Genomic DNA, 27,938 nt, shown 5'->3' with positions numbered 1-27,938 from the left:
TCTGAGGCTGGGCACGGTGGCTCACGCCTGTAATCCCAGCACTTTGGGAGACCAAGGCAGGCGGATCACCTGAGGTCAGGCGTTTGAGACCAGCCTGGCCAACATGGTGAAACCCCGTCTCCACTAAAAATACAAAAATTAGCCGGGCGTGGTGGCAGGCGCCTGTAATCCCAGTTACTCGGGAGGCTGAGGCAGGAGAATGGTTTGAACCCGGGAGGCAGAGGTTGCAGTGAGCCCAGATCAAGCCATTGCACTCCAGCTTGGGCAACAAGAGCGAAATTCCGTCTCAAAACACAACAACAACAACAAAAAAACAAAAACTTGTCATTTAATCTTCATAACAACCACTTAAATTGGTTATCCCCATTTCACAGATGAAGGAACAGGCTTACAGGGAGATTAAGTTACTTGCCCAACATCTCCCTGCCGCTAATGACGGAGCAGATATTGGAATCCCAGGTCTCAGACCCTAGAAGGTGCAGAGCAAAAATTCATATTTTCCCATGAATCAACACTTCTCCCTCTTTGGACTGATGGCCCCAAAGTGCAGGAGTCCACAGTCCCAAGCGGTCTGAGAAAGTCCGTCTGCTTACTTAGGACACCGTCTGCTGACTGCTCAGCGCTTCCTCCGGCTTGGCTTTCTCGTGGTCAGCCTCAGAGGAAAGGGCAGGCAGAGGCGGGTCCCTTACGGACGGGGTGCTCCGTTCCGGTGGGGAGAACCCTATCTCTCGAGTCCCTGGGGATGCAGACACCCCGAAATCCAGTGGCTTTGGTCTCCTGCTTTCTGCTGGGCAGGACGTGAGCCAGATCCCCAGTCCAGGATGCAGGACGTGGGGTCCACCTCCGGTTCTCCGCCCCTGGTGGGTGAGAGGTGGGACTACGCCTGAGATCTCAGCAGCCACGGTCTCACTGCGGCCTCAAGTCTCCACCTAGCCCGCCACAATTCCCGACCCGGGATGCCAGGATCCCTCGCGCAGGCGCGCTCCAGCATATGGTTCCCTGCTGCAAGAGCCGACGGCAGCGGAGTCCGCCGCTATCCCATCAGCCCGGCCAGGCAGGTCCAGCTCTCACCCGCCCGGGTCGTCCCGCCTCTCCTATCCCGTCTTGCTCTGCGGCGCGGGGGCAAGATGGCTGCTGAGAAGCAGGTCCCTGGCGGCGGCGGCGGCGGCGGTGGCAGTGGCAGCGGCGGTAGCGGCGGTGGACGTGGTGCCGGAGGGGAAGAAAATAAAGAAAACGAACGCCCTTCGGCCGGATCGAAGGCAAACAAAGAATTTGGGGATAGCCTGAGTTTGGAGAGTATCCTAGAGTAATCGGGCCTAACTCGCAATGACTACGTGTCGATCTGGAGGACTAGGGGCGGGAGAGGCGGCGGGTCCCGGCAGGTCCTGGCAGGAGAGGCCGAGGGTCGCAGTTTTTCTCGCCCTTACTTTTTGGTGCTCAGAATTCCGGGGGTCTGTCTCTCAACTAGTCTTTCCTAGTGTCCCCCTCGCCCTCCTGGCTAGGTCCTTTTCTTCCAGTGGCACTGGGATATCAGGCAGGTTTCCCCTGGTGCCCCGCAGTTGTCCAGTTGGAGGGCTTGTGACCAGGTGACACTTTGAGCACCTTGCTTTGGCACCTTGAACTGGGGAGAGGAAACTGCAGTCTTGACATTCCGCTTAATACTTTTTTTTTTTTTTTTTTTTTTTTTAAAAAGAGTCTCACTCTGTCATCCAGGCTGGAGTGAAATGGCTCAATTTTGGCTCACTGCAACCTCCGCCTCCCGGGTTCAAGTGATTCTCCTGCCTCAGCCTCCTGAGTAGCTGGGATTACAGACATGCATGCCACACCTGGCTAATTTTTGCATTTTTAGTAGAGATGGGGTTTCACTGTGTTCGTCAGGCTGGTCTCAAACTCCTGACCTCATGATCTGCCCGCCTCAGCCTCCCAAAGTGCTGGGATTACAGGCGTGAGCCACCGCGCCCGGCCCCCTTAATACTCTTGTCTGACAGTCGTGGTAGACTGAGTAGTAAAACCTACAGCTTGATACTTTGAAAGTGGAGGTAAAGATTGACTCCGAGGAAAAGCTTGTTGCCCATTTTAATTGTAAGTTACCGTAGTTAATATCGTTTGTCCCCTTGTCATTTTTTTATGATCGGTCTGTAGGCATTTTATCTTGCTGACAGTCATTCATATAAGCTGGAGGAATCGGTTTTTAGTTTTCCTCAGTGTGTATCTCAACCGAGTGCTTGTGGTACTAGTCTGTGACCTTTTGAAATGAGTAACAGATGGAGAAAATGTAGGCGAGTTTCTGAAATTCAACTTGACATCTTAATGGACTTAAAGTTTTCAGGGCTTTGGAGTGAAGTTTTTTGAATTAGTGGTGATAGTTCCAAGTAGACATTAGCAAGCCCTGATTTTACTGAGACCTTTATATCTCTTTGTCCCTTTTTAGTCATTGAAAGAGTCCTTTTAGTGTTCACTATTTTAAAATATGTCTCTAGAGAAGCGTTGAGGAAACATTAAGAGAAAACTGTACTTATATAGGTGAAGGTCATTGGACTTTCTAAAGTTTAGTGCATATTCTTAAATATTTTAAGATTATTAAAAGGAGAATTTGGTCAGTCGTTTTTCTTTTAAAAGAAAAACCTTAATACTTTTATGCAAACTGTGGCCTAGCTTGGTTGACATGTGCTAATCATAGACTCTCTAAGCATCACAGCTGTTAAGGAAAGTTAGATTTGGCAGGTGTTGAAGATTATGCAAATGGAGGCTTAGTACACGTCATTTAAAATCTGAATCTGTTTGAATGAATAAAATGTGGGGTCCAGGTGTAAACTGGTGTGAAGCACCCCAATTATAGTCAGCATTTAGAATCCGTCAGCTTAATTTAAACTGGATTTTGGCAGTTTTCAGTGGCCAGTAGTGCCCTTCTTTTTTAGTTTGAAAGTAGTAACAGTTCAGGCAATCAATTTTTCTGTAGGTTAGCCCTGTCCTGTGGCAAGATAGATATTAAAAATGGTTACAGAAGATCTCACTAGTGTACTAAATATTTCACAAATTTGTGTGTATGTGAGAGAGTGTGTGAGAGCGAGTCTCGCTCTGTCACCCAGGCTGGAGTGCAGTGGTGCTATCTTAGCTCACTGCAACGTCTGCCTCCCAAGTTCAAGCGATTCTCCTGCCTCAGCCTCCAGAGTAGCTGGGATTACAGGTACTCGCCACTGCCCCCGGCTAATTTTTTGTGTTTTTAGTAGAGATGGGGTTTCACCATGCTGGCAGGCTGACCTCAGGTGATCCACCTGCCTCGGCCTCCCAAAGTGCTGAGATTACAGGCATGAGCCACTGCACCTGGCTGTATTTCACAAATGTTTAATGTGTTGTGGTTTGACACAGATATAGACTGATGGTACAAGTTTTGATTTGTTTGGGTTCTTCCCATCGTAAGATTTTCCTTAATGTCAACTCTAGTTCTTCAGATTATTAAGGAATCCCAGCAGCAGCATGGTTTACGGCATGGAGATTTTCAGAGGTACAGGTTAGTATCACATACAAGATGTTTGGAAATCATTGTGGGACTTGCTTTGCTTTTGTTAATATCCTGTTTACTCTGACATATCAGAAAATATACTAGAAAGTCTAGAGCATTGTGGGGGATTTTTTGTGTGTTTGTTTGTTTGTTTGTTTTTGAGACGGGGTCTTGCTCTATTGCCAGACTGGAATGCAGTGGCTCAGTCTTGTCTCGCTGCAACCTCTGCTTTCTGAGTTCCAGCGATTCTCCTGCCTCAGCCTCCCGAGTAGCTGTTTTTTTTTTTTGTTTTTTTTTTAAGATGGAGTCTCACTCTGTCACCCAGGCTGGAGTGCAGTGGCGCGCTCCTGGCTCACTGCAGCCCCTGCCTCTCGGGTTCAGGTGATTCTCCTGCTTCTGCCTCCCGAGTACCTGGGACTACAGGCATGTGCCACCATGCCTGGCTAATTTTTGTATTTTTACTAGAGATGGGGTTCCACCATGTTGGTCAGGCTGGTCTTGAACTCCTGACCTCAGGTGATCCGCCCTCTTCAGACTCCCAAAGTGCTGGGATTACAGGCAGGAGCCACCACACCCAGCCTAATTTTTGTATTTTCAGTAGAGATGGGGTTTCACTGTGTTGGCTAGGCTAGTCTTGAATTCCTGACCTCAAGTGATGCACCTGCCTTGGCCTCCCAAAGTGCTGGGATTACAGATGTGAGCCTCTACGCCCAGCCAGAGGTCTTTTTTTTTTTTTTTTTTTTTTTTTTTTGAGACGGAGTCTTGCTCTGTCGCCCGGGCTGGAGTGCAGTGGCCGGATCTCAGCTCACTGCAAGCTCCGCCTCCTGGGTTTACGCCATTCTCCTGCCTCAGCCTCCCGAGTAGCTGGGACTACAGGCACCCGCCACTTCGCCCGGCTAGTTTTTTGTATTTTTTTGTAGAGACGGGGTTTCACCGGGTTAGCCAGGATGGTCTCGATCTCCTGACCTCGTGATCCGCCCGTCTCAGCCTCCCAAAGTGCTGGGATTACAGGCTTGAGCCACCGTGCCCGGCCCAGCGGTCTTAATAAATGGATTCATATTTCTCACTGGACCCTCCAGGCTTTTTTGTTGTTGTTAAAAATGGATCCATACTGCAAGAAAATTTTTACTAATTTTTATTTCTACTCATAACGTATGAGTGTTCCATTTAATTTTTATGTAAAAGGGTAGATGATAACTAAAGCTGCTATTAGGGATTGAGAGAAAAAAGCCAGTTCGTAGATTCAACCTAGACTACTATTTCTTCTTTTTATTTATGTATTTATTTATTTTTTTTGAGACAGAGTCTCACTCTGTCACCCAGGCTGGAGTGCAATGGTGCAGTCTCAACCCATTGCATCCTCCACCTCCCAGGTTCAAGCGATTCTCCCGCCTCAGCCTCCCAAGTAGCTGGGACTACAGGCATGTGCCACCACACCTGGCTAATTTTTGTATTCTTAGTACAGATGGTTTCGCTGTGTTGGCCAGGCTGGTCTTGAACGCCTGACCTCGTGATCCGCCTACCTCAGTCTCCCAAAGTGTTGGGATTATAGGCATGAGCCACCGTGCCTGGCCTATTTCTTTTTTTCTTTTTTTTTTTTTTTTTTTTTTTTTTTAAATAATCTATACCCTGGTAGCTTTGATTGAGATGCTGAAGTAGTATTTATTTTATTTATTTTTGATACAGAGCCTCACTCTGTCACCCAGGCTGGAGTATAATGGCACGATCTCGGATCACTGCAACCTCTGCCTCCCTGGTTCAAGCGATTCTCCTGCCTCTGCCTCCTGAATAGCTGGGACTGCAGGCACATGCCACCACGCCCGGCTAATTTTTAGTAGAGACAGTTTCACCGTGTTGGCCAGGCTGGTCTGGAACTCCTGACCTCAGGTGATCCCCTGCCTCAGCCTCCCAAAGTGCTGGGATTACAGGCATGAGCCAATGTGCCCAGCCTATTTCTTTATTTATTTTTTATTTCATTTTATTTACTTATTTTTTTGTCACTTAGGCTGGAATGCCGTGGCATGATCTCGGTGCACTGCAACCTCCACCTTCTGGGTTCAAGCAATTCTGCTGCCTCAGCTTCCCGAGTACCTGGGACTACAGGCATGCACCACCATGCCTGGCTAATTTTTGTATTTTTAGTGGAGATGGGGTTTCACTGTGTTGTCCAGGCTGGTCTCGAACTCCTGACCTCAAGTGATCTGCCTGCCTTGGCCTCCCAAAGTGCTACGATTACAGACGTGAGCCACCATGCCCGGCCCCCTGAAGTAGTATTGAAATATTTTGTATTGTAAATTATGTACTGTATTACTTTGACTTAAAGGTTGGTACAATTTTATATATATATATATATTTTTAACTAATTTAGTCAAAAACATATATATTTATTGAACATCTGCGGACTAGACACTGTGTTAAGGCATTGTGAAAAATTTAAAAATGAAATCCTAGCGTGGCGTGGTGGCACCTGCCATAGTGCCAGTTACTTGGGAGGATGAGGCCCGATAATTGCTTAAGCCCCAGAGTTCGAGCCCAGCCTGGGCAACAGCAACATTGTGAGACTCTGTCTCAAAAAATAATTCTCCCTGCCCTAAAGGGATTTATATTAGTGGGCAACTATGTGAGAACATAATTATAATGTCACACACTGTAATAGAAGGAAGAATAAAGAGCTACATGAGCATAGAGGAGGAGGTGTGGCATAAAGGTGACATTTGTATTGCTTCTTGGCAACAACCTAATTGGCTTCCTTATTTTTCTTCAGACATACCTGCAGTTCTTTCTTCATTTGTTTGGTGTCGTCCTAGTCTTCCTCAGGATTCCCCTTTCCTTGCTTTCTTTACATTCATTAGAATCCTCCTCATTCTTTTTTTGTTTGTTTGTTTGAGACGGAGTCTTGCTCTGTCACCCAGGCTGGAGTGCAGTGGTGTGTTCTCGGCTCACTGCAACGTCCACCCCTCAGGTTCAAGCAGTTCTCTGCCTCAGCCTCCCGAGTAGCTAGGATTACAGATGCCTGCCCACCATGCCTGGCTAATTTTTTTTGTTTGTTTGTTTTCTCTGAGATGGAGTTTTGCTCTGTCACCCAGGCTGGAGTGCAGTGGCACGATCTTGGCTCACTGCAAACTCCACTTCCCAGGTTCACGCCGTTCTCCTGCCTCAGTCTCCCAAGTGGCTGGGACTACAGGCGCCCCCCACCACGCCCGGTTAATTTTTTGTATTTTTAGTAGAGACAGGGTTTCACCGTGTTAGCCAGGATGGTCTCGATCTCCTGACCTCGTGATCTGCCCACCTCGGCCTCCCAAAGTGCTGGAATTACAGGCGTGAGCCACCACGCCTGGCCTTTTTTTTTTTTTTTTTTCCTGAGATGGAGTTTCGCTCTTGTTGCCCAGGCTGGAGTGCAACGGCATGATCTTGGCTCACCGCAACCCCCTCCTCCTGGGTTTAAGCGATTGTCCTGCCTCAGCCTCCCGGGTAGCTGGGATTACAGGCATGTGCCACCACACCTGGCTAATTTTGTATTTTTAGTAGAGACAGGGTTTCTGCATGTTGGTCAGGCTGGTCTTGAACTCCTGACCTCAGGTGATCCACCCGCCTCGGCCTCCCAAAGTGCTGGGATTGCTGGTGTGAGCCACTGCGCCCAGCCTAATTTTTGTATTTTTAGTAGAGATGGGTTTCACCATCTTGGCCTGGCTGGTCTTGAATTCCTGACCTCATGATCCACCCACCTCAGCCTCCCAAAGTGCTGGGATTACAGGTGTGAGCCACTGCACCCAGCCCCTCATTCTTTCCAGGCCCCGCCGTCAGTCCACTGCAGCCGAAGGTACTAACAACAGAATGATTACCCATGTCCATTCAACTTGATATTTGCCTTGTTTTCTTGGTTACCATTTTCTCTGCATGATTCTCCTCAACTTTAATGTGGGTTCCTTGAGCATGGGCACTGTGTCCTCCATCTGTGTTTCCTATAATACCAATCATACTGCCCTCCATGTTTTAGTCATTCAATAAATGTTTAGGGCCGGGCATGGTGGCTTATGCCTATAATCCCAGCACTTTGGAGGGCTGAGGTGGGCGGATCTCTGGAGTCCACGGACTTCGAGATGAGCCTGGGCAACACAGTGATACCCCGTCTCTACAAAAAGTACAAAAATTAGCCAGGTGTGGTGGTGCACCCCTGTGGTCCCATCTACTCAGGAGGCTGAGGTGGGAGGATTGACTGAGCCTGGCTGCAGTTAGCCAAGATCACACCACTGCACTCCAGCCTGGGTGACAGAGTGCGACTCTGTCTCAAAGAAAAGAAAAAAATGTTTGGAAGCTGATATGTGATAATTCTAGTAACCATAAGTATAACACCCCAAACTGTTGACCCTTGACCTTGCCTTATTGCAGAATTTATTGTTCAAAATACTCAACTTGGCTGAGTGAGTTTTGTTTGTGGTTTCTTACAGGGGCTACTGTTCCCGTAGACAAAGACGTCTTCGAAAAACACTGAACTTCAAGATGGGGAACAGACACAAATTCACAGGGAAGAAAGTGACTGAAGAGCTTCTGACTGATAATAGGTATTGACTGCTCCGTGCTAGTTGCAAGTTACATCTTGCGAATACATTTATTAAACAATGACATGTGCTAGACTTCATGCCAAACCTTTTAATTATCTCTGGTGACTCTTAGCAGCTCTGTGGGATGGGCATTGTTTACTATTTCTGCATTCTAAGGCAAGGAAACTGAGGCTCAAAGAGGTTCAGTAGTTTGTTCAAGAACTGTGTTGGGGCTGGGCACAGTGGCTCACGCCTATAATCCCAGCACATTGGGAGGCCAAGGCGGGTAGATCACCTGAGTTCAAGACCAGCCTGGCCAACATGGCAAAACCCCATCTCTACTAAAAATATAAAAATTAACTGGGCATGGTGGCGGGCACCTGTAATCCCAGCTACTTGGGAGGCTGAGGCACAAGAATTACTTGAACCCGGGAGGCAGAGGTTGCAGTGAGCCAAGATTACACAATTGCACTTCAGCCTAGGCAACAAGAGTGAAACTCCATCTCAAAAAAAAAGGAGGGGAGGGTGGGATTCACTCTCTCAGCTTTGGAGCCCCCCTCCCTCTGTCTCTGTACAGGGAAGCTTCTTCCTTCTCCCTTCCTTCTTGCCTATTAAACTCTGCTTTAAAAAAAAAAAACAACTGTTGGGATGGCAAATGTTGACGTCAGTGATTAGAATCTAATTGATTATTAGGTAAGGTTTCTAGAATGTAAATTTCAGTGTCTGAAACTAGATGCATATATCAATATATCTTTTTTTTTTTTTTTTTTGAGACAGAGTCTCACTCTGTTGCCCAGGCTGGAGTGCAGTGGCCGGATCTCGGCTCACTGGAAGCTCCGCCTCCCGGGTTTATGCCATTCTCCTGCCTCAGCCTCCCGAGCATCTGGGACTACAGGCACCCGCCACCTTGCTCGGCTAGTTTTTTTTGTATTTTTTTAGTAGAGACCGGGTTTCACCATGTTAGCCAGGATGGTCTTGATCTCCTGACCCCGTGATCCGCCCGTCTCAGCCTCTCAAAGTGCTGGGATTACAGGCTTGAGCCACCGCGCCCAGCCCAGTATATCTTAATGTAATTGAGTGTTGTGCAATTTCTGTTTGTTTGTTTGTTTGTTTGAGACAGAGTTTCACCGTGTTGCCCAGGCTGGAGTGCAGTGGCTTGATCTTGCCTCACTGCAACCTCTGTCTCCTGGGTTCAAACTTCTCCTGCCTCAGCCTCTCAAGTAGCTGGGATTACAGGCACATGCCACCATGCCCAGCTGAGTTTTGTATTTTTAGTAGAGACAGAGTTTCACCATGTTGGCCAGGCTGGTCTTGAACTCCTAACCTCAGGTGATCCACCCATCCCTGCCTCCCAAAGTGCTAGGATTACAGGCATGAGCTACTGCGCCCGGCTGGTGTCTAGAACTTCACAGTTTTCTAGAAGGGTCCTGTATTTCAGTGCTGAATACACTAGTGCTGGCATTTGCTGAAGAATTTTTAGTCTGTCAAGCAACATGTAGTGAAGGTCTCCAGGTATTCCTCACACTTATGGGCCAAATTATGTTCCTGCCACCTTTTGTGTAAATGAAGATTTATTGGAACCCAGCCATGCCCATTCACATAGGTATTGTTTATAGCTGCTTTTGTGCTACATCAGCAGAGTAGTTGTGACACACTAGATATAGAAAGAGAGGAGGCATGGTCCTTGAACCTTATTGACTTTCATCTTGTTGAAAGATGTTGGTCAGTGCAAACCAGGGAATGCTACAGTAAAAGTGCCATGTTGTGTATCATTTACTGTTCAGCATTCTGAAGCCTTGGAAGGGAGACTTGAACTTGAAGGCTCTTGACAGGGAAGTCAGTAAGCCTGCGTGGGGGAGGCTTGACCTTGAAGGATTTTCGAGAGTGAAGAACATTCTGTGTCGGGGAAAGCAGCATGACCTGATATCCGTGTATGCAGTCTAGGAACTGTAAAGTTCTGGACACTTGTTAGCTGCTACTCAGGCAGTGAAAAGGCTGTGAGCTTGGTGTGTACAGTCAGAAAACTAGAGCCTGGAGACCATAATAGGATGCAGCAGCAAGATGTAGTGATTAAATCTTAAATCTCATGAGAACCAGTTGGGAGAAATCTGGACTCTCTCCTTTTTTTTTTTTTTTTTTTTTTTTTTTTGAGACAGGGCCTCACTGTCACCCAGGCTGGAGTGCAGCAGTGGGATCATAGCTTACTGCAGCCTTGAACTCCTCCTGCCTCACCCTCCTGAGTAGCTGGGACTATAGGCATGTACCACCATGCCCAGCTAACTTTTCTCTTTTTTCTTTTGTAGAGATGGGATCTCGCTATGACCAGGCTGGTTTCAAACTCCTGGCCTCAAGCGATCCTCCCACCTCGGCCTCCCAATGTACAGGGATTACAGACATGAGCCGCTACACCGAGCCTGGACTCTGTTATGATAGCAAGATCCTTTACTCTGAAGAGACAAGGTTAAGCTGAAGTTTAAGACAGATTGATCAAGGCAGTAAAGAAAGATTCACCGGTATAATAATAAAGTAATTAACGAACTTACTGAGCACTTAGTAAGTGCCCGGCTCTAGTCTAAATGTGTTATTTGTATTACTACATGGGAGAGTGGTGCACAGAAAGGTTAGTACTTTGCCCACAGTCACACAGCTAGTAAATAGTGGCACTGAGATTCTATCCCAGGCTCTGGAGCCCTTGTTCATCACCACTTTAATATACTTTTTTTTTTTTTTTTGAGATGGAGTCTTGCCTTGTTGCCCAGACGAGAGTATAGTGGTGTGATCTCAGCCCACTGCAACTTCCGCCTCCTGGGTTCAAGCGATTCTCCTGCCTCAGCCTCCCAAGTAGCTGGGATTACAGGCGCATACCAACACACCCAGCTAATTTTTGTATTTTTAGTAGAGATGGGGTTTCACCATGTTGGCCAAGCTGATCTCGAACTCCCGACCTCAGGTGATACGCCTGGCTCAGCCTCCCAAAGTGCTTGGATTATAGGCGTGAGCCACTGCGCCTGGCCAATATACTGCCGCTTAAGGACTTTTCTCACTGGGTTGAGATGAAGGAGGTGTTGATTCAAAGATGAGGCCAGATTGTGTGCCTAGACTGTGTCTGTTTGACAAAATTCAGGAGGGATGGGTCACGATTCTGGATTTACCGAGTTTGAGGTGGTAGAGGTTTTTCAATGAGATACGTCTAGCAGATGATGAGAAACCTGAGATTGAGCCCAGGTTGCGAATAGAGATACTGGTTTAGTCGTGGCTGAGAATATCAGAAGAGTTGTTTTGAGAGCGGCAAAGGAGGGAGAGTATAAAGAAAAGCCAAGAAGCAGAAGATTACACCTCAGAGAATACCTGGGTCTGATGATGGCCTTTACTGTCTCCCCGCTTCTGTCTCTGGTCTAGATACTTGCTTCTGGTTCTGATGGATGCTGAAAGAGCCTGGAGCTACGCTATGCAGCTGAAACAGGAAGCCAACACTGAACCCCGAAAACGGTTTCACTTATTATCTCGCCTACGCAAAGCCGTGAAGCATGCAGAGGAATTGGAACGTTTGTGTGAGAGCAATCGCGTGGACGCTAAGACCAAGTTAGAGGCTCAGGTTAGTGCCTTAACACTCAGCTTGTTTCGTTGTGGAGATGAAAGACGCTTTAAAAAGCTACAGTTAAACACAATAGAGTTTCTTCAGGTTAGAAAGCGATAGTCAGGAGAGGAAAAAACTTTCTGAACTTGCTTTTAACAGGTGAAGTTAGCATGTTTTGTTTATCAGCTCTTGATTTTTTTATCCTTTTTTTTTTTTAATTGGACAATGCTTCATTCCATAAAAGAGTGAGTATTGGTTTTTTGTAACTAGCTGTAACTTTTTTTTTTTTTTTTTTTAAGACGTAGTCTCGCTCTCACCCAGGCTGGAGTGCAGTGGCGCCATCTCGACTCACTGCAAGCTCTGCCTCCCGGGTTCACACCATTCTCCTGCCTCAGCCTCCCGAGTAGCTGGGACCACAGGCGCCCGCCACCATGCCCGGCTAATTTTTTGTATTTTTAATAGAGACGGGGTTTCACTGTGTTAGCCAGGATGGTCTCGATCTCCTGACCTCGTGATCCGCCTGCCTCGGCCTCCCAAAGTGCTGGGATTACAGGCATGAGCCACCACGCCTGGCTCTTTTTTTTTTTTTTTGGAGACAGAGTTTTGCTTTGTTGCCCAGGCTGGAGTGCAGTGGCGCAATCTCGGCTCACGGCAACCTCTGCCTCCCAGGTTCAAGCAATTCTCCTTCATCAGCCTCCCAAGTAGCTGGGATTATAGGCACGCGCCACCACGCCTGGCTAATTTTTGTGTTTTTAGTAGAGATGGGGTTTCACCATGTTGGCCAGGCTGGTCTCGAGCTCCTGACCTCATGATCCACCCACCTACCTTGGCCTCTCAAAGTACTGGGATTAGAGGTGTGAGCCACCGCGCCTGGCCAGCTAACTAACTTTTTAAGAAAGGTCGTGTTGTATATAGATGAAAGCTTACAATCTTGTACCTGGAAAAGTTCACAAAGTTAAGAATTTCTTTGGAAATGAATTTTTCAAAAAAGAGGTGGTAGATATTGCAAGGTTTTATTCAACTTCTGACGCTTATGTTTTAGCCCAGAAAATGGTTGTTAAGTAAAATGAAGAAAACAAGTTTCCTTCTTTGAATTTCTTTCCTGGGAAGTGAATGAACCATAACAAATTGCCTATGTATCACCTTTTATTGGTTAAACACGTATTTCGCTTTAAAAATCAACCTGTGATTAATATATCCATATTCTTTGTTTGGGTTGTTTGTTTTTTAGAAACAGAGTCTCACTCTGTCCCAGGCTGGAGTGCACAGTCATGGCTCACTGCAGCCGTGAACTCCTGGGCTCACGTGATCCTCCTGCCACGGCCTCCTGAATAGTTGGGACTAGAGGCGCACACCACCACACCTGGCTCTTTTTTTTTTTTTTTTTTTTTTTTTTTGAGACAAAGTCTAGCTCTATCGCCCAGGTTGGGATGCAGTGGTGCTGTCTCGCCCCATTGCAACTTCCGCATCCCAGGTTCAAGCAATTCTCCTGCCTCAGCCTCTCGAGTAGCTGGGATTACAGGCACCCGCTGCCATGCCCAGCTAATTTTTTTGTATTTTTAGTAGAGATGGGTTTTCACCATGTTGGCCAGGCTGGTCCCCAACTCCTGACCTCAGGTGATCCATTCACCTCGGCCTCCCAAAGTGTTGGGATATAGGCCTGAGCCACCACGCCCGGCCACACCCTGGTAATTTTTTAAAATTTTTGGTAGAGACGAGGTGTTGCTATGTTGCCCAGGCTGATCTCGAACTCTTGAACTCAAGCAGCCCTCCTGCCTTGGCCTCCCAAATTGCTAGGATTACAGGTGTGAGCCCCCACGCCCAGCCCATATCCATGTTCTTTTTCTTCTTCTTTTTTAAAATTTATTTTTATTTTCAAATTTTTTTGTAGAGGCAGGGTCTTGCTATATTGCTCTGGCTTGTCTTGAACAGTGGGTTCAAGTGATCCTCCCACCTCGGCCTCCAAAAATGCTGGGATTACAGGTGTGAGCCACTGCACCTGGCCCATATCTATATTCTTGATATCAAAGTTAGAAGCTAATAAAGGAAGATTGAGTGGGAGCACTGGTTTGCTGTTGAAGCAGTTCCTCCTCTTCCATCTCCTCACAGGCTTACACAGCTTACCTCTCAGGAATGCTGCGTTTTGAACATCAAGAATGGAAAGCTGCCATTGAGGCTTTTAACAAATGCAAGTAAGTCCTATAGTCCAAAGGCTGTGGCCAGTTTTAATTATAGGTAGTCAAATTTAAGCTGCAGATCAGGTAGTGGATTGTTTCTGTGAAAGTGAGGGTGACTTTTCTTTCCTATAGAAATGTTGATGACTCTCTTTCATCCTTAGAACATGCCAGTTAGGGTAGTTGGTAGGAGAGCTTCAAAGGGCCGTAATTTGATTTTAGTCACTGTGTTCCCCATGAGTTTTTCATATATATGGCTAATGTAAAACTTGGCTTTTCTTTTCTCGCAGAACTATCTATGAGAAGCTAGCCAGTGCTTTCACAGAGGAGCAGGCTGTGCTGTATAACCAACGTGTGGAAGAGATTTCACCCAACATCCGCTATTGTGCATATAATATTGGTGAGAGCAGGGATCAAGGCATTATACTCAACTTGAACATTGACAGGTGGCCTACTGGGAGCTCATTTCAGAGAGCCTAGAGAGTTGATGTAACTTTCTTCTTCCCTTGCCTCCATCTTTGCCCTGAGTTTTGGTTGATGGCAAAAGCAGACCTGTTGAAGCCAGCCCTGCCCAAAATTATGGAAGACGGTCCTGCCTCTGTGTCCGTCCTGCTATGCTGTGTACCCCTGAAGAGCAGTCTTGAGTCTCCGGCTGAGTTCATTTTTTACCTTTTTAGAGCAGTTTTAGGTTCATAGCAAAACTGACAGAAAGATACAGAGATCCATGTAACCCCACCTCCCCACATTCATAGCCTCTCCCATTAACATCTTCCCCCACCAGAGGGGTGCATTTGTTACAATTGATGACCCTTTATTGACACACCATAATCTCCCAAAGTCCATAGTTTACATCAGGGTTCATGCTTGATATTGTACATTGTATGGGTTTGGACAAATGTTTCATGACGTGTATTTGCCATCATATACCATACGGAGTATTTTCATCCCCCAATCAATTTCATTCTTTATAAAAGACTTGTCTTCAGAGAACAGATTGTACTGCAGATTCATTGAAGTAGAATGTGGAGGGGGAAGAGCTCTTTAAGTCTGAATTGAATCTAGTGATTCTCAAGGAAACAGGCCAGACCCTTGAAGATTTTCCTGTCTTTCTCTCTCAGGGGACCAGTCAGCCATCAATGAACTCATGCAGATGAGACTGAGATCTGGGGGCACTGAGGGTCTCTTGGCTGAAAAATTGGAGGTAATCTAGTATGCATATTTTTGTGAAAAGTCTTTGGACAAAGTCCAGAAGAAGGAGTAATTCATAATCCCCTAGGGATATTTGATGTTAATATATGGATATTTATATCTGTATTAGCAAATATCTACATTTGCTAAAAGTTTGAACAAAAAAACTTTTTTAAATTAATACTTCATTCAATTTTTTTTTTTTGAGACCGTCTTACTCTGTTGCTCAGGCTAGAGTGCAGTGGCGTGATCTCAGCTCACTGCAAGTGATCTGCCCATCTCGGCCTCCCAGAGTTCTGGGATTACAGGCATGAGTCACTGTGCCTGGCCAAGTATTCAATTATTTAACCTCATTACATTTATTTTCTAAGCAAGTAGTATAGAAAAAGCAAGAAATACAAAAGATTGGGGAAAAATATAAACCACATGAGTTGCCACTTTTATTTGTTTATTTATTTATTTATTTTGAGACGGAGTCTTGCTCCGTTGCCAGGCTAGAGTGCCATGGTGCGATCTCGGCTCACTGCAAGCTCCGCCTCCCGGGTTCAAGCAATTCCCCTGCCTCAGCCTCCCAAGTAGCTGGGATTACAGGCGCCCACCACCATGCCTGACTAATTTTTTGTATTTTAGTAGAGACAAGGTTTCACCATGTTGGCCAGGATGGTCTCAATCTCCTAACCTCGTGATCTACCCGCCTTTGCCTCCCAAAGTGCTGGGATTACAGGTATGAGCCACTGTGCTCAGCTTATTTATTATTATTATTTTTGAAACAGGGTCTCACTCTGTTGCCCAGGCCAGAGTGCAGTGGCTTGATTTTGACTCACTGCTGCCTTGACTTCCTGGTCTCAAGTGATCCTCCTGCCTCAGCCTCCTGAGTAGCTGGAACTACAGGTGAAGATTACCATGCCCAGCTAACTTTTTTATTTTTATTTTTTTTTGGTAGAGACAGAGTCTTACTATGTTTCCCAGTCTGGTCTCAGTCTTGAACTCTGGTGCTCAAGCGATCTGTTCGCCTTAGCCCCCCAAAGTGCTGGGATCACAGGCATGATCCACCTTACCCAGCCATACACCATCATCTTTTGATGGCTACATGGTACTCCATTGCATAGAAGTCTGTTTTATTTAACCATTCATTGTTGTGCATTAAGTGGTAAATGGTATTACCATGAATATCCACGTCCTCAGATTTTGCACACATTCTTGATTATTTTCTTAGGATAAATTCCTAAAACTGGAATTAAATGGTTTGGAAACTTTTGATACGTACTGACAAATGTCTTTAAGTTTCTACTGATTTGCATTTCTGCTTGCAGTGTATACAGATATGCTTTTCTCCTCACATCCTTACCAAACCTCACTGTTACTCTTTTTAACCTTCCGTTATGTCCTTTTAGTATTTGAATTTCTATAACTAAAATATATGATACCAGGGAGAAATTTAAAACAAATAGATATTGGTGGCCAGTGGGGTGGTTCACACCTGTAATCCTGGCACTGTGGGAGCCTGAGGTGAAAGGATCACTTGAGCCCAGGAGTTCAAGACCAACCTGGGCAACATAGTGAGACCCCACCTCTAAAAAAAAAATTTTTTCAGAGGCCGGGCATGGTGGCTTACACCTGTAATCCCAGCACTTTGGGAGGCCAAGGCGAGCAGATAACCTGAGGTCAGGAGTTCGAGATCAACCTGACCAACATGGAGAAACCCCGTCTCTCTACTAAAAATACAGAATTAGCTGGGGGTGTTGGTACATGCCTGTAATCCCAGCTACTTGGGAGGCGGAGGTTGCAGTGAACCAAGATCATGCCATTGCATTCCAACCTGGGCAACAAGAGTGGAATTCCATCTCAAAAAAAAAAAAAAAAATTTTTTTTTTTTTTTTTCTTAAATTAGCCAGGCATAGTGACATACAGCTGTAGTCCTAGCTGCTCGGGAGGCTGAGGCATAGGGATCACTTGAGCCCAGGAGTTTGAGGTTGCAGTAAGCTGTCATGGAGCCACTGTACTCCAGCCTGGGCAACAAAGCAAGACCCTGTCTATTAAAAAAATATTGGACTGGGCGCGGTGGCTCACGCCTGTAATCCCAGCACTTTGGGAGGCTGAGGCGGGCAGATCACGAGGTCAGGAGATCGAGACCATCCTGGCTAACACAGTAAAACCCCGTCTGTAGTAAAAATACAAAAAAATTAGCCGGGCGTGGTGGCGGGCACCTGTAGTCCCAGCTACTCGGGAGGCTGAGGCAGGAGAATGGCATGAACCCGGGAGGCGGAGCTTGCAGTGAGCTGAGATTGTACCACTGCACTCCAGCCTGGGTGACAGAGTGAGACTCCGTCTCAAAAAAAAAAAAAAAAAAAAGGCTGGGCACAGTGGCTCATGCTTGTAATCCCAGCACTTTGGGAGGCTGAGGCAGGTGGATCACTTGAGGCCAGGAGTTTGAGACTGACCTGGCCAACGTGGCGAAATCCCGTCTCTACTAAAAATACAAAAATTAGTTGGGCATGGCGGCATGTGCCTATAGTTCTAGCTTCTCAGGAGGCTAAGGCACAAGAATTCCTTGAACCTGGGAAGCGGAGGTTGCAGTAAGCCTATATTGCGCCACTGCACTCCAGCCTGGGTGACAGAGCAAGACTCTGTCTCAAAAAAATGAAAGAAATTGGTATATACTCTACTTTATATGGGGTATAATATGTTGGTTATACAAAGAGACAAATGATAGATTCCGCTTATTTTCACCTCCATCACTTATATCCCCGGTTAAAGCTTTAACTTTTTCAAACTGCTTTTCAGGCTTTGATCACTCAGACTCGAGCCAAACAGGCAGCTACCATGAGTGAAGTGGAGTGGAGAGGGAGAACGGTTCCAGTGAAGATTGACAAAGTGCGCATTTTCTTATTGGGACTGGCTGATAATGAAGCCGCTATTGTCCAGGTGAGGAGGAAGAACTTGCTGTGCTGTCTTCTGTATGTGTCTGAAGGTTGTCCTGTGTGTTTAAGATGTAGTGGCTCGTTGGTATTCAGTTCTAACAAAACAAACATTTAATGCCGTTTGGGATTTGGTAAGTCCGGAGATGTGCCTTATTTAATAAAATTATTTTGAAAACTGAGTTTATAGAGGAATTCTTAATGTCTAGAGGGCAAAGAAATTGACAGCAACAGTCATCGACATAAAAATGGGAAGCATTAGAGGCTGGCTTTAAAGTAAGGGGTCACATTTGGCCCAGCAGGTGGTGCAGCAGCTTAACTGTTATGTTCCTCAAGTCTCTCTGACATGTTTTCATAACCTCCTAGCCCTAAAGGGTTCACCTCTTAGTCCTGGGGCTTTGCAGGATAGCCTGGTTAAACCAGAATGTCTTGTTTTGTGTGTGGTGTACATGTAAAATTCGCGCAAAGCTGTATCACTTGATACTGCCTACTGACATAGTTACTTGTTTGTGGGTGTGAACAACCAAATGCATCCTAAAAGATAAGACATCCTGGTGACCTTTGTATGAGGTAGACAGCGATGGCGGCACTTTTTAGAGCTTCTTTCTTTCTTTCTTTCTTTCTTTTATTTATTTATTTTTTTTTTGAGACGGAGTCTCGCTCTGTCACCCAGGCTGGAGTGCAGTGGCCGGATCTCAGCTCACTGCAAGCTCCGCCTCCCGGGTTCACGCCATTCTCCTGCCTCAGCCTCCCGAGTAGCTGGGACTACAGGCGCCCGCCACCTCGCCCGGCTAGTTTTTTGTATTTTTTAGTAGAGACGGGGTTTCACCATGTTAGCCAGGATGGTCTCGATCTTGTGACCCCGTGATCCGCCTCCCAAAGTGCTGGGATTACAGGCTTGAGCCACCGCGCCCGGCCTAGAGCTTCTTTTCCACATAAGTTAAAGGATATCTTTAAAAAAGCAGGCTGCTGACAGTCTATTCCCTCATCAGGGAACAGTGGCATTTCCTAAGACTTCATAGTAATCTTTTGCACCCTGAATAATGTGTATATGGGTTGGGGGGGGCGATGTTTTGTTAATGTGTTGATGAACTGGCCTAAGCATCTAAACTTTTCAGCAACTTGCTCCAGAATGGCTACTTTGGGTTGGAGGCAGCTTTCAACAGCTGACGAGTTGATGTGTGTCCTTGTCTGTGTTTCATATTGCCTCTCTCATATCCCTTTTATTTGCTTAAAGGACAGAAGACCTGAACAGTACTATAAAGTCAATTTTTCCTTAAACTGAAAGGCTTTTCTTGAGACCGTTCTATTGGCACTGTTGTATGGTGCTACCTCCTCTGGACAAGGGCTCTGGTAGCAACTATTTAGATTATGTGATTGGGTTAATGCTTTGGTTTTAAAGTGATCAATGCTGGAAGAAAGAAACCACTTCAGTCCTCAGTTCAGTGCCAGACAGCAGAGACAGTGGGGCAGGAATTCTGACTTGAAGAGGAGTTGGGGGAGAGAGATCCATAGGGGCAAGTTAAATGAGGGCTCTTTCAGAGCGGGGCTACAGACACGTACCAAATAAAGAACAGGAAAAGCTAGCATTTATTAAGTAATTTTGAGAAGTTACTGCTGGCATGGTGGCTCATGCCTGTAATCCTAGTGCTTTGAGAGGCAGAGGCGGGCAGATCACTTGAGCTCAGCAGTTGGAGACCAGCCTGGGCATCATGGTGAAACCCCATCTCTACAAAAAAAATACCAGAAAATTTAGCCGAGCCTGGTGGCATTCACCTGTAGTCCCAGCTACTCAGAGGCTGAGGCAAGAGGATCACTTGAGGCTGCAATGAGCTGAAATCACGCCACTGTGCTGCAGCCTGGGTAATAGCGTGCAACTCTGTCTCCAAAAAAAAAAGGAAAAGAAAAAAAGAAAGTTAATAACGCTTAAAGTTTAAATACACATTTTTTTTTTTTTTTTTTAAAGACAAGTCTTGCTCTGTCGCCCAGGCTGGAGTGCAGTGGTGCAATCTTGGCTTACTGTAAGCTCTGCCTCCCGGGTTCATGCCATTCTCCTGCCTCAGCCTCCCGAGTAGCTGGGACTACAGGTGCCCACCACCACACCCAGCTGATTTTTTGTGATCTGCCCGCCTCGGTGCCCCAAAGTGCTGGGATTACAGGTGTGAGTCACCACGCCTGGCCTATTTGCCTGTTTTTAATTGGATTATTTATTTATTTATTTATTTATTTTTGAAGTTGAGTTTCTTGTCTATATTTTGGGTATAATTTCAGTGTCTCTTAAGCTAGCTGGTACTGATATTTTACCTCCTTCTAGGAACTGGAATGCAAAACTTTGGTAGTCCCAGGTTATTGCTTTCCTGTAGAGGTTTTTATGATATTTAAATACCAAAACAGCAATTTACTGAAAAGTCTGGAAGGAAGAAATAATACAGGGAGATAAAATATTAGACTGAAAAGACTTGAGCTCAAAGTTAATCAGCTGCCAAAGTCCAGTTGCAAAATCCTTAGTCTCTGTAGCCAAGCTTTAAGTATTGACATCCTTAGTATTATCTTTTTTTTTGAGATAGAGTTTTGCTCTTGTTGCCCAGGCTGGAGTGCAATGGCATGATTGATCTCAGCTCACCGCAACCTCTGCCTCTTGGGTTCAAGTGATTCTGCTGCCTCAGCCTCCCGAGTAGCTGGGATTACAGGCACCCGCCACCGCGCCCAGCTAATTTTTTTTTTCTTTTTTGAGACGGAGTCTTGCTCTGTTGCCCAGGCTGGAGTGCAACAGTGCAATCTCAGCTCACTGCATCCTCCACGTCCTGGGTTCAAGCGATTCTCTTGCCTCAGCTTCTGAAGTAGCTGGGATTACAGGTGCCTGCCACCACGCCCAGCTAATTTTTTGTATTTTTAGTAGAGACGGAGTTTCATCATGTTGGCCAGGCTGGTCTTGAACTCCTGACTTTGTGATCTGCCCTCCTTGGCCTCCCAAAGTGTTGGGATTACGGGCATGAGCCACTGCACCTGGCCTAATTTTGTATTTTTAGTAGAGATGGGGTTTCTCCATGTTGGTCAGGCTGGTATTGAACTCCCGACTTCAGGTGATTCACCTGCCTCAGCCTCCTAAAGTGCTGGGATTACAGGCGTGAGCCACCGCACCTGGCCCTTAGTATTGTCTTTATACTTTATCTCTATTTTTCTTTCTCTTTCTTCCTTTTTTTTTTTTTTTTTTTTAAGAGACAGGATCTTACTTTGTCACCAAGGCTGGAGTATGGTGAGGCAGGCATGACTCACTACAGCCTTGACTTCCCAGGCTTAAGCAATCCTCCTGCCTCAGCCTCCCAAGTAGCTGGGACACTGACACTTGCCACCACACCCAGCTAAGTGTTAAATTTTTTGTAGAGACAGGATCTCTCCTTGTTGCCCAGGCTGGTCTCAAACTCCTGGGCTCAAGCAATCCTCCTGCCTCAGCCTCCAAAGTGCTGGAATTATAGTTGTGAGACACAATGCCTGTCCTAATTAATTTTTTTTTTTTTTTTTTTTTGAGATGGAGTCTTGCTCTGTGGCCTGGGCTGGAGTGCAGTGGCCGGATCTCAGCTCACTGCAAGCTCCGCCTCCCGGGTTTACGCCATTCTCCTGCCTCAGCCTCCAGAGTAGCTGGGACTACAGGCGCTCGCCAGCTCGCACGGCTAGTTTTTTGTATTTTTTAGTAGAGACGGGGTTTCACCGGGTTAGCCAGGACGATCTTGATCTCCTGACCTCGTGATCCGCCCGTCTCGGCCTCCCAAAGTGCTGGGATTACAGGCTTGAGCCACCGCGCCCGGCTGTTATTTTTTGTAGAGATGGGGGTCTCACTGGGTTGCCCAGGCTGGTCCCAAATGCAGGCTCAAGCAGTCCTCCTGCCTCAGCCTCCAAAGTGCTAGAACTATAGGCATGAGCCTCTGCACCTGGCCTAATTTTTAATTTTTTGTAGTGATAGGGTTCTTACTATGTGGCCTAGGCTGGTCTCAAACTCCTGGTCTCAAGTAATCCTCCCGCCTTGGCCTCCTAAAGTGCTGGGATTGCTATTTTTTTTTTTTCTTTTTCTTTTTTTTTTTTTTGAGACAGAGTCTCACCCTGTCACCCAGGCTGGAATGCAATGGCATGATCTAGGCTCACTGCAACCTCCACCTCCCAGGTTCAAGCGATTCTCCTGCCTCAGCCTCCCGAGTAGCTGGGATTACAGGCATGCACCACCACACCTTGCTAACTTTTGTATTTTTAGTAGAGACGGGGTTTCACCATGTTGGCCAAGCTGGTCTCGAACTCCTGACTTTGTGATCCGCCCGCCTTGGCCTCCCAAAGTGCTGGGATTACAGGCGTGAGCCACCGTGCCCGGCCTATTTTGTTTTCTTTAATGCTTGATCACTCCTGATTTGTCACTAGTTGCATTGAGAGGTTATTTTTAGATAGCTCTTTCTGCAGGGAGGACAGATTTTAAATATCTGCAGGCTTGGTGATTCTTTTTTTATTTTTGAGACAGAGTTTTGCTCTTGTTGCCTAAGCTGAAGTGCAGTGGCACAATCTTGGCTCACTGCAACTTCCACCTCCCGGGTTCAAGCAGTCTCCTGCCTCAGTCTCCCAAGTAGCTGGGATTACAAGTGCCCACCACCACACTTGGCTAATTTTTTGTATTTTTAGTAGAGACAGGGTTTCACCATGTTGGCCAGGCTGGTCTTGAACTCCTGACCTCAGGTGATATGCCTGCCTCAGCCTCCCAAAGTGCTGGGATTACAGGTGTGAGCCACAACGCCCAGCCTAGGCTTGGTGATTCATATCCTCAAGTTGTGGTTAATATTTTAATTTTTGAGTAGAAGAGAGATCATTTATCTTTTTCTTAAGAAAAAAAAATATATATTTATGTATATTTGTATATTCTCATGTGAGATTTGTTTTCTTCTTTACCAGATTTCCATGTGTTTTTTCCTAAACCTCACTGGGCTGGGTAAGGTTTGATTCTTGTGCCCATAGTAGGGGCGTGGTTGGGAATGTGGTCAGACTTGCCTTGTGTGTCTCTTAGTCATACTACCACCTTCCAGCAATTTCCATAGACAAGTGAAAACAATCTGAGAATGTGCATTTTAAAGCAGGAGGTCTGTATCTCAGGACACACCACAGCCTAGCTCAGTTTCCTCCGCACCAGTCAACTTTGAAACTGAGCCTAAGGAGAGAACCTGAGACTGCAGAAAAGCCCATCCTGAAGGTTTCAAGTTTTGTAAAAGTTTACTTAGGATTGATTGATTCATTTGGACTAACCAGTAACATATTACTTCTGGGCTTAAGATTTCTCTCTGTCATAGGCACACCCGGGAAAAGGTCTAGTCAGACCACAAATTTTTGTGCAGGGAGTTTGCCACTTGTGTTTAAGAGCACATTCTGGTTGGTCCAGTGGCTGGTGGAGAAGGTCAGCGTACAGGTGGCCAGGAATCCTGCCTCTGCGTGTTGAGATGAGTTTCTTATTCCACCGTCCTTTCAGGAATCATCTTAGCCTCGAATATAGATTGATAGAATAAAAGTGTAAATAGCAAAATATATTGAAGGCTTCCTGTTTGGGGACATTTTGCCCTGCCCAGGGAGAATCATGAAAGCTGCTCCTTCAGAGATTAGTGGTCTGAGTCATTGCAGTGTGGGAGTCTTAAGAAAAACACAACTGACTTAAGTCCTGCCCCTCAAATCGACTTTTTCCTTCATTGCTTTTTAAGATATTTGCAAAATTCCCAGTGGGAACTTAGAGCTTTGTGGGAGCAGTGGGGAAGTTTGCTGCTTTTAGCATCTTGATGTAGAGGCTTAGTTAAAGGGAACAGAAGTAATACGTGGCAATCAGGAGGTTTTTTTTTTTTTTTTTTTTTTGAGACAGAGTCTCGCTGTGTGGCCCAGGCTGGAGTGCAGTGGCCGGATCTCAGCTCACTGCAAGCTCCGCCTCCTGGGTTCACGCCATTCTCCTGCCTCAGCCTCCTGAGTAGCTGGGACTACAGGCACCCGCCACCTCGCCTGGCTAGTTTTTTGTATTTTTTAGTAGAGACGGGGTTTCACCGTGTTAGCCAAGATGGTCTCGATCTCCTGACCTCGTGATCCACCCGTTTCGGCCTCCCAAAGTGCTGGGATTACAGGCTTGAGCCACCGCGCCCAGCCGGCAGTCAGGAGGTTTTTTTTTTTTTTTTTTTTTTTTTTTTTTTTGAGACGGAGTCTTGCTCTGTAGCCCGGGCTGGAGTGCAGTGGCCGGATCTCAGCTCACTGCAAGCTCCGCCTCCCGGGTTTGCGCCATTCTCCTGCCTCAGCCTCCGGAGTAGCTGGGACTACAGGCGCCCGCCACCTCGCCCGGCTAGTTTTTTTGTATTTTTAGTAGAGACGGGGTTTCACCGTGTTAGCCAGGATGGTCTCGATCTCCTGACCTCGTGATCCGCCCGTCTCGGCCTCCCAAAGTGCTGGGATTACAGGCTTGAGCCACCGCGCCCGGCCGTGTCAGGAGGTTTTAAACTTGAACTGTACCCTACCGACAGGAAAAGAGGCAAATCCTGTGTAGCTGGTAAGACGAAGTTTGCTTTTTTCTTGAATGCCTGTTGCCCCAACCACTTAACCCCACCTATCTGAGAAGTGTGTTGGTGGCATGTTTGTTGGATTGCATGGAATTAAAATGGGCACTGTAGCTCATCCTTTCTGCTGAGAACATGGCTGTGGTATATGTGTGTTTCTATTTTGTTTTTGTTTTTGTTTTTTTGAGACAGGGTCTCACTCTGTCACCCAGGCCGGAGTACAGTGGCACAATCTCAGCTCACTGCAACCTCCACCTCCTGGGCTCAGTTGGACCTCCCACCTTAGCCTCCCGAATAGCTGGGACCACAGGCATGCACCACCACACCTGGCTAACTTTTTTGCATTTTTTGTAGAGATGGGGTTTTGTCATGTTGCCCAGGCTGGTCTCGAACTCCTAGACTCAAGCAATCCTCCCACCTCTGCCTTCCAAAGTACTGGGATTACAGGTGTGAGCCACTGCGTCTGGCACCATGTGTGTTTCTTAAGCGGTGCCAAGTCCACGTGTTTCTTTTTTTTTTTTTTAAGTTCTGGGATACATGTGCAGAACATGCAGGTTTGTTACACAGGTATACATGTGCCATGGTGGTTTGCTGCACCCACCAACCCATCATCTAGGTTTTAAGCCCTGCATGTATTAGGTGTTTGTCCTAATACTCTCCCTCCCCTTGCCTCCTACCGCCCGCCATTCACATGTCTTACTCAAGTTTTTAAGCCCTCTAGATTCACATGTCTTATTCCAATTGCTGAGCATTATACGGCGGCACCATTCCACAGATTTGTACTTTGAAAAATTAGGCCAGTAAAGGTTGATGAAGTGATTCTAAAGAATCTTGCCAACCTGGGGTCGGCCAGCAATATTCTATAAGGTCTGTGCTCCATTGCTGCATTGTCCAGTGCAATAGCCACTCAACACATGTGGTTATTGACATTTGAATTAACAAAACTTCCAGCGAGGCGCTGTGGCTCATGCCTGTAATTCCAGCACTTTGGGAGGCCAAGGCAGGTGGATCACATGAGGTCAGGAATTTAGACCATTGGGAAATAGCCAGGCATGGTGGCGGGCACCTGTAGTCCCAGCTACTCGGGAGGCTGAGGCAGGAGGATCTCATGAACCCCAGAGGCGGTGGTTACAGTGAGCTGAGATCATGGCACTATACTCCAGCCTGGGCAACAGAGCAAGACTCTGTCTCATACTCCAGCCTGGGCAACAGAGCAAGACTCTGTCTCAAAAACAAAATAATAAAAGATAAAATAATAAAACTTCCGCGTGCTCAGGTGTGCATTGGAGAGCGCACGTAGAGGACACTGCCAGCAGCAGAGAGTTCTGTTGGACAGTGCTGCTCTGGTGGTTCCAGGAGGGAATGGTGGCTGTGTTTGCTTTACTAGATTTATAGGATGAATGAGCCCCAGTTCGTTCCCAAGTTAGTGAACAACTAACTTGGGAAAGTCAAGTAACTTATAAGTGGAAAAGTATGTTTGATTTATATTGGGTAAGTTACAAGGAAGATTTTTTTTTTTTCACGCTGGAGACTAAGAAAAGAGAAGAAAAAGATTCTTTAGAGAACTTTTAAGAAAAGCTTTCTTAAGAAAAAAGGTTTTTCTTTTCTTTTTTTTTGAGACGGAGTCTCACTCTGTCACCCAGGCTGGAGTGCAGTGGCACGATCTCGGCTCACTGCAAGCTCCGCCTCCCAGGTTCACGCCATTCTCCTGCCTCAGCCTCCCGAGTAGCTGGGACTACAGGTGCCCGCCACCACGCCTGGCTAATTTTTTGTATTTTTAGTAGAGACGGCGTTTCACCATGTTAGCCAGGATGGTCTCAATCTCATGACCTTGTGATCCACCCACCTCAGCCTCCCAAAGTGCTGGGATTACAGGCGTGAGCCACCGCGCCCGGCCAAAAGGTTTTTCTTGAAGCGCCCACCCCCGCCACCCCGGTCCCAACCATCTCTTAAACGGGTAGGCAGTACTGGGTTTTCGTTTGAGCTTTCTTAGAGCTCAGTTGAATATTAAGACATTTTTTCAGATTGAGCGTTAATTTCTATGAGAAGTCAAATATCATAATGGAATGTTGATGTTTTAATTTCACAGTGGGTCTGCCAGTCACACAGGTTCATCTCCTTTCTGCCTTTTGTCCATTTCTATTTGCTCGGTTAGATTCTTTGGGATGATAATGTGGCTTGGCAGGTATTCAGGTAGTGAATCACTTTCTCACTTACCCCAGCTGTGTAGCAGACAGGTGACGCCCAGTACTTATGCAAAGACTGTCATCTCATGCGTGTCAACCTTGTCTGTCCTAAAAATTGTTCTCAGAGTAGTCATGTGGAATATCTGAGTGCAGCATGTCTGTGGCAAAAAGAACTTAGTGTGATATTTAGAACTTTTTTTTTTTTTTTTTTTTTTTTTTTGAGCTGGAGTCTGGCTCTGTCACCCAGGCTGGAGTGCAGTGGCGCGATCTGTGCTCACTGCAAGCTCCAGCCCCCGGGTTCACACCATTCTCCTGCCTCAGCCTCCCATGTAGCTGGGACTACAGGCGCCCGCCACCACACTGGGCTAATTTTTTTTGTATTTTTTGTAGAGATGGGGTTTCACCATGTTAGCCAGGATAGTCTCGATCTCCTGACTTCGTGATCCGCCCATCTCGGCCTCCCAAAGTGCTGGGATTACAGGCGTGAGCCACTGCACCCGGCCGAGAACTGTCTTTTTGGTGGGTATTGATTAGTCATTTTTATTACTTGGTTGGACCTAAGAGAAACAATCTTTGAGTTGGGTTACATTTGTGAAAGGTAATTGTGTTGGCATACAGTAGAGCTTGGCAGTTTGTTCTGGAAGGAAGATAAATGAAGTTCTGATGTGCTGTGCTTCAGTGTAGAGTGCCCCAAGGCCAGTCTGTAAGGCCCCTCAAGGGGTGCCAGGTCCTGCGCAGAGGGCGAAGCGCTGCAGGGAAGTAGCAGGAAGCTATGCTAGGAAGAGACATAAAGCCTTTGCTAAGTCTCAGATCAGTTATGCAGACAGCTTTTTCAGCATGTTTACTTTTAAAAATAAAACTCCCCTTTCCATATGAATAATGACTAAGGCTATAAGAAAACATTATATGGTAGAGAATAGTAACAATTAAAATGATGTCTGGTGTGGAATGCGTGAGTGAGTGTGTGGTCGGGGGACTCCAGGTGCGATTTTGCTCTCCTCCCATTAGATGACTATGGTTTGCTCAAAGGAAAGTCTCTTACTTTGATCTGCCCTTGTTTAGGCCGAAAGCGAAGAAACCAAGGAGCGCCTGTTTGAATCCATGCTCAGTGAGTGTCGGGACGCCATCCAGGTGGTTCGGGAGGAGCTCAAGCCGGATCAGGTAGGACCCTCAGCTGAGCCCTGGCCCTTGCTCTGGGCAGGGGTCCAGGTCAGCCTGTGTCCCCTTCTCAGGTGGACCCCAGTGCTCTGAGTGCACTATTCTCTTGGCCACTGTTTCGGTTTTGTTTTTTTTTTTTG

At 46.5% G+C, this 27,938-nt stretch overlaps 2 protein-coding genes across 15 annotated transcripts in view; one reads left to right on the top strand and one right to left on the bottom strand.

Annotated features, from left to right (window-relative positions):
• Positions 1-27,938, bottom strand: part of UBALD2 (UBA like domain containing 2) — a 258,780-nt gene that overhangs the window by 200,691 nt on the left and 30,151 nt on the right. The window lies entirely within an intron of this gene.
• The window catches only part of SRP68 (signal recognition particle 68), a 43,986-nt gene continuing 17,149 nt past the window's right edge, over positions 1,102-27,938 (top strand). For 3 of the 14 annotated variants that reach the window (XR_013407295.1, XR_013407296.1, XM_001103682.5), the window contains exons 1-9: positions 1,102-1,296; positions 3,445-3,511; positions 7,951-8,064; positions 11,443-11,638; positions 13,730-13,812; positions 14,085-14,194; positions 14,913-14,995; positions 17,767-17,907; positions 27,703-27,801. Coding sequence is in view for 12 of the 14 variants with exons in the window: in XM_001103682.5 (XP_001103682.3) it covers positions 1,128-1,296; positions 3,445-3,511; positions 7,951-8,064; positions 11,443-11,638; positions 13,730-13,812; positions 14,085-14,194; positions 14,913-14,995; positions 17,767-17,907; positions 27,703-27,801 (1,062 nt within the window). In the remaining 2 variants the exon portion in view is untranslated. Of the gene's footprint in view, positions 1,297-3,444; positions 3,512-5,060; positions 5,135-5,455; positions 5,499-7,928; positions 8,065-11,442; positions 11,639-13,729; positions 13,813-14,084; positions 14,213-14,912; positions 15,018-17,695; positions 17,908-23,597; positions 23,749-24,062; positions 24,117-24,390; positions 24,448-25,166; positions 25,405-27,121; positions 27,802-27,938 lie in introns of those variants that run through there. The other 11 variants (XM_077972910.1, XM_077972911.1, XM_002800608.4 and 8 more) reach the window with 11 other exon arrangements.

This window comes from Macaca mulatta, chromosome 16, assembly GCF_049350105.2.
Source record: "Macaca mulatta isolate MMU2019108-1 chromosome 16, T2T-MMU8v2.0, whole genome shotgun sequence".
NCBI classification, from domain to species: domain Eukaryota; kingdom Metazoa; phylum Chordata; class Mammalia; order Primates; family Cercopithecidae; genus Macaca; species Macaca mulatta.
This window is presented reverse-complemented; position numbering and strand designations above follow the sequence as displayed.